At 35.8% G+C, this 4,282-nt stretch overlaps 1 protein-coding gene across 12 annotated transcripts in view; it reads left to right on the top strand.

Annotated features, from left to right (window-relative positions):
- Positions 1-4,282, top strand: part of GTF2I (general transcription factor IIi) — a 96,084-nt gene that overhangs the window by 20,341 nt on the left and 71,461 nt on the right. For 7 of the 12 annotated variants that reach the window (XM_006770866.2, XM_006770862.2, XM_006770864.2 and 4 more), the window contains exons 6-7: positions 1,262-1,316; positions 1,781-1,824. In XM_006770866.2, coding sequence (XP_006770929.1) covers positions 1,262-1,316; positions 1,781-1,824 — 99 coding nt within the window. Of the gene's footprint in view, positions 1-1,261; positions 1,317-1,677; positions 1,687-1,780; positions 1,825-4,282 lie in introns of all 12 variants that reach the window. The other 5 variants (XM_006770865.2, XM_006770860.2, XM_006770857.2 and 2 more) reach the window with 1 other exon arrangement.

The raw sequence follows: 4,282 nt of genomic DNA, 5'->3' as shown, positions 1-4,282 counted from the left end.
TTATAGATATGTATTTATTAACATTTTATTGTTCATATTTTTTATTTTTTCTCTTCCTCTTTCCTTCATTTCCGTGATGATGAACTCTTTTTTAGCTTTTTCTTGTTTTTACCTGACTTTTAATTCTAAATGGTAGATTTGCTGGATAGAGTAATTTTCAATGTATGTCTTTGTTATTCATTACTTTGAATATTTCTTGCCACTCCCTTCTGGCCTACAAAGTTTCTGTTGAGAAATCAGCTGACAGTCTTATGGGCTCTCCCTTGTGAGTCACTACCTGCTTTTCTCTGCTGCTTTTAAGATTCTCTCTTTGTCTTTAAACCTTGGCATTTTAATTATGATATGTCTTGATGTACTTTCTTTACTTCTCTAGTTGTAGGACATTCAGCCAGTTCTGAATGATGGTGGTTCTGTATTTTAGTTGTAATTTTGATGTAGTTGTGAGAGGTGGCAAGTACCAGTGTTTATCGACGCTGCCATCCTGGGCATACATACATTTTCGTTCTCTTTGGTAAATATATAATGTTTGAATGCTTAGCTCATATGGTAGTTTTACATTAAACTTTTTAAGAAACTGCCAGACTTTTTTTTGCGTGATTTGTTTCATTCTCACAAGCAGTATATAAGGCTACATTTTCATCAGTATTTGAAGAAGTCAGTCTTTTTCATTCTTTTTTTTTAAACTTAAAGTTCACAGTGTTAAAATGTACAATTCATTGGGTTTTAGTATATTTACAAGATGTACAACTATCACTGCTATAGAAAACCAGAATAATGTGAGGTTCCATGGTGTAATGGTTATTTAGCACCTGGACTCTGAAAACCAGAATATCTTCATCACTCTTAAAAGAAACCATGTACTTGTCAGCAGTCCTTGTTTTTCAGTTCTTCAGAGCCAGATCTACCCTTAATAGAAATCTTTAGCTTTTATACATCAGTAGAGTCTTATTCTCATTATTAGAGTAATAGTATATTGCTGTATTTGTTTCATTCATTAATAAAAATAAGATTATTTTTATTAAAGGGAGGCTGCTGTGAGTGAGGGGAGAAAAACTGTTAGATGATTGTCATCCCTAATTATCTTCCTTATAAAGGAGAACAAAGGACACTTCTATAAGCTAAAGCAATATTCAGTCTAGTATGACCCAGAGCTGTGAACTCACCCTTTGTCACTGCATTCTATATTTAGGTCCTTTGGGAATATTAGTCATATTTAAAGTGTTGGAAGAACCTAAATCTAATTTTTTTTTTGTATATATAGGTGGTCGAGTGATGGGAACAGATGCTGAAAGGTCAATGCTATCTCCAGGTGGAAGGTAAAACATTTCACCAAGTTTTACTTCTTAGATTATTGAGGTATTCAAATATTAAAAAGGCCCATGTCACACATCTTAAAGTTTAATATACAGTTGAATCACTTGGGGATCCTGTGAAAATAGCAGTTTTTGACTTACTAGTTCTGAATGACAATAGTAACTGGGGGAAACTGATGTGATAGTAAGGCCTTATAGTAAAGTGGAATTTGAAAGTTAATTGCTACTCCATATTTTTTTAATTATCCTGCCCCCCCCTCCCAAAAAAAATTCGATTGGTATTAAAATACTAAATTCAGTTGACAAGTCATGTTTATGCAAGAAATAAAAATGTAAATTTTAACGTTGAGCCTTTTTTTTTCAGCTTGGTCAGGTGGGTGATTTTATACGGAGATCCAGTGCATTTGAATGCTGTGTGAGTGGCCCTCACCAGTTATAGCTTCATCAGGGTTTCCTTTTCCTTTCAGTTGTGGCCCCATCAAAGTGAAAACTGAACCCACAGAAGATTCTGGTATGTACTAGTGCTTTTATTTTTCTTTTCTTTTTTTCTTTTAGTAGTGTTAGGTTTTTATTTAATTTTAATTTTTTAAAATATATTTTTATTGATTTCACACAAGAAGAGAGAGGGAGAGAGAGATAGAAACATCAGTGATGAGAGAAAATCATTGATTGGCTGCCTCCTGCATGCCCCCCACTGGGGATGGAGCTTGCGACTCAGGCATGTGCCCTTGACTGGAATTGAACCCGGGTCCCTTCAGTCCACAGGCTGACATTCTATCCAGTGAGCCAAATCAATCAAGGCTGTACTACTGCTTTTAAAAATAATTATGAAATTTAAGTAAGAAAGCTTTTAATTTAGTAGGTTATATTTTGACTCATTACTTACTGTTTTGATAAGAAGTGGACAAATTTATTTCAGTGGTGACATTATTTGTTATCATATGATACAAAACCTTAAAAAATAACGTGTTTGATAAATAGTAACTAGAAATTTGTTGCTAATTACACATTTGTAGACAAAATTTATTAATAGTTTTTTCCCAGTTATAGAGGAATAATAGTGTAAAATGTCAGCTAATTCTATTGTCCTTTTTACAAAACTCAATACAATACTCTTATTCTCCTTTTCTCTTTGCACACCCATTTTCTACTTAACAAGGAAACTTTTTAAGTCTAATCTTTGTTTTATTTGATTCCTTATTTTTAAATGTTATGTTTATAATGTTATTTCATATAGGTTTTGTTGGATAGCTTTATTGAGATATAATTTATGTGCCATAAAATTTACCTATCTTAAGTATATAATTCAATGGTGTTGTGTAAGTATACAAAGTTTTGCAATGTTCACTACAATCTACTTTTAGAACATTTCCATCACCGCTTCTAGAAACCTAGTTCCAATTTTCAGTCACTCCCTATACCCACCACTATTATAGACATTTAATACAGGTGAAATCAAATAACACATTATTTTTTACATTTTGCTTCTTTTTAAAAATATATTTTTATTGATTTCAGAGAGGGAGAGAAAGATAGAAACATCAACGATGAGAGAGAATCACTGATCGGCTGCCTCCTGCATACCCCCAACTGGGGATCGAGCCCGCAACCCAGGCATGTGCCCCTGGCGGGAATCGAACCTGGGACCCTTCAGTCCCCAGTCCGACACTGCATCCACTGAGCCAAGCTGGCCAGGGCATATCTATTTTTAAATTGGATTGTTTGTTTTCTTGCCTTTTTTTTTTTGAGTTAATAGTTTCCTTTGAAGCCTAAAGGTTTAAAATTTTGGTGCAACCTAGTTTTCCGTGTGTGTGTGTGTGTGTGTGTGTGTGTGTCTGTACTGTTTTCTCAGCACCATTTATTTTTTAAAATATATTTTTATTGATTTCAGAGAGCAAAGGAGAGGGAGAGAGAGAAACATCAATGATGAGAATCATTGATCGGCTGCCTCCTGCACGCTCCCTAATGGGGATCGAGCCCACAACCTGGGCATATGCCCTTGTCCAGAATCGAACCCGGGACCCTTCAGTCCACAGGCCGACGCTCTACCAACTGAGCCAAACCAGCTAGGGCTCAGCGCCATTTATTGAAAAGATTTCCTTTCTTCTGTGATTGCCTGTGCTTTGTCAAAGATCAGTTAGCTACAATTGCTTTCATTTCTATTCCCTTGAACTCTAGTACTTATTTTTATGACAATACCACATTGTATTTTATGTAGTTTAAAGTTTGGTTTTGTTGCCTATGAATATAGGGAAAATGAGGATATCATTATTATACTATTTACTTTTAATCCTTCTTTCCTTTTCCCACTTTTACTATATAGTTTAAATGTTGTTTTTGAAAATTTTTTGTTAATTCTCACCCAAGGATATTTTTTCCATTGATTTTTAGAGACTGGAAGGGTGGGTGGTGGCAGGGTTGGGTAGAGAGAGAGAGAAACAAGCATGGATGTGAGAGAGACACATTGATTGGTTGCATCCTGCATTCTCCCTGACGGGGTAGGGATACCCAGGTACGTGCTCTTGACCAGGAACCCGCAACCCTTCTGTGTGTGAGCCACATCGGCAGGGCTATAGTTAAAATGATTTTTACTGTTCAAGTTCTTTAAGATCTGAGTGTGATCTGTGAAATTTTACTTAATGTTTGCTTTCTTGCAATGTTCCATTTCTAGGGCACAGGTGTTTTTGCTTACTTAAAGAGGACATACCTCTTCCTAACTTGATTATAAATTTTATTTTTACAATTTGTCCTTATCCTGCTTTTATGATAAAACTCAGAATGAAAGCAATTTCACCTTTTAAAAATAATACATAATTTTAAAAGATCGTCTATATATATAAAAGCCCAGCGACCGGAATGGCAGAACAACCAGTGGCTATGACGTGTACTGTGGCAGCCAACCAGCCTGATCTGGGCCCCGATCATCCCCCCCACCACCACCACCCCCCCACCCACCACGGCCCCCCCAC

The sequence above is a fragment of the Myotis davidii genome, unplaced genomic scaffold (assembly GCF_000327345.1).
Source record: "Myotis davidii unplaced genomic scaffold, ASM32734v1 scaffold424, whole genome shotgun sequence".
In the NCBI taxonomy this organism is placed as follows: Eukaryota; Metazoa; Chordata; class Mammalia; order Chiroptera; family Vespertilionidae; genus Myotis; species Myotis davidii.
The sequence above is the reverse complement of the archived record's forward strand: the minus strand, read 5'-3'. Positions and strand labels throughout refer to the sequence as shown.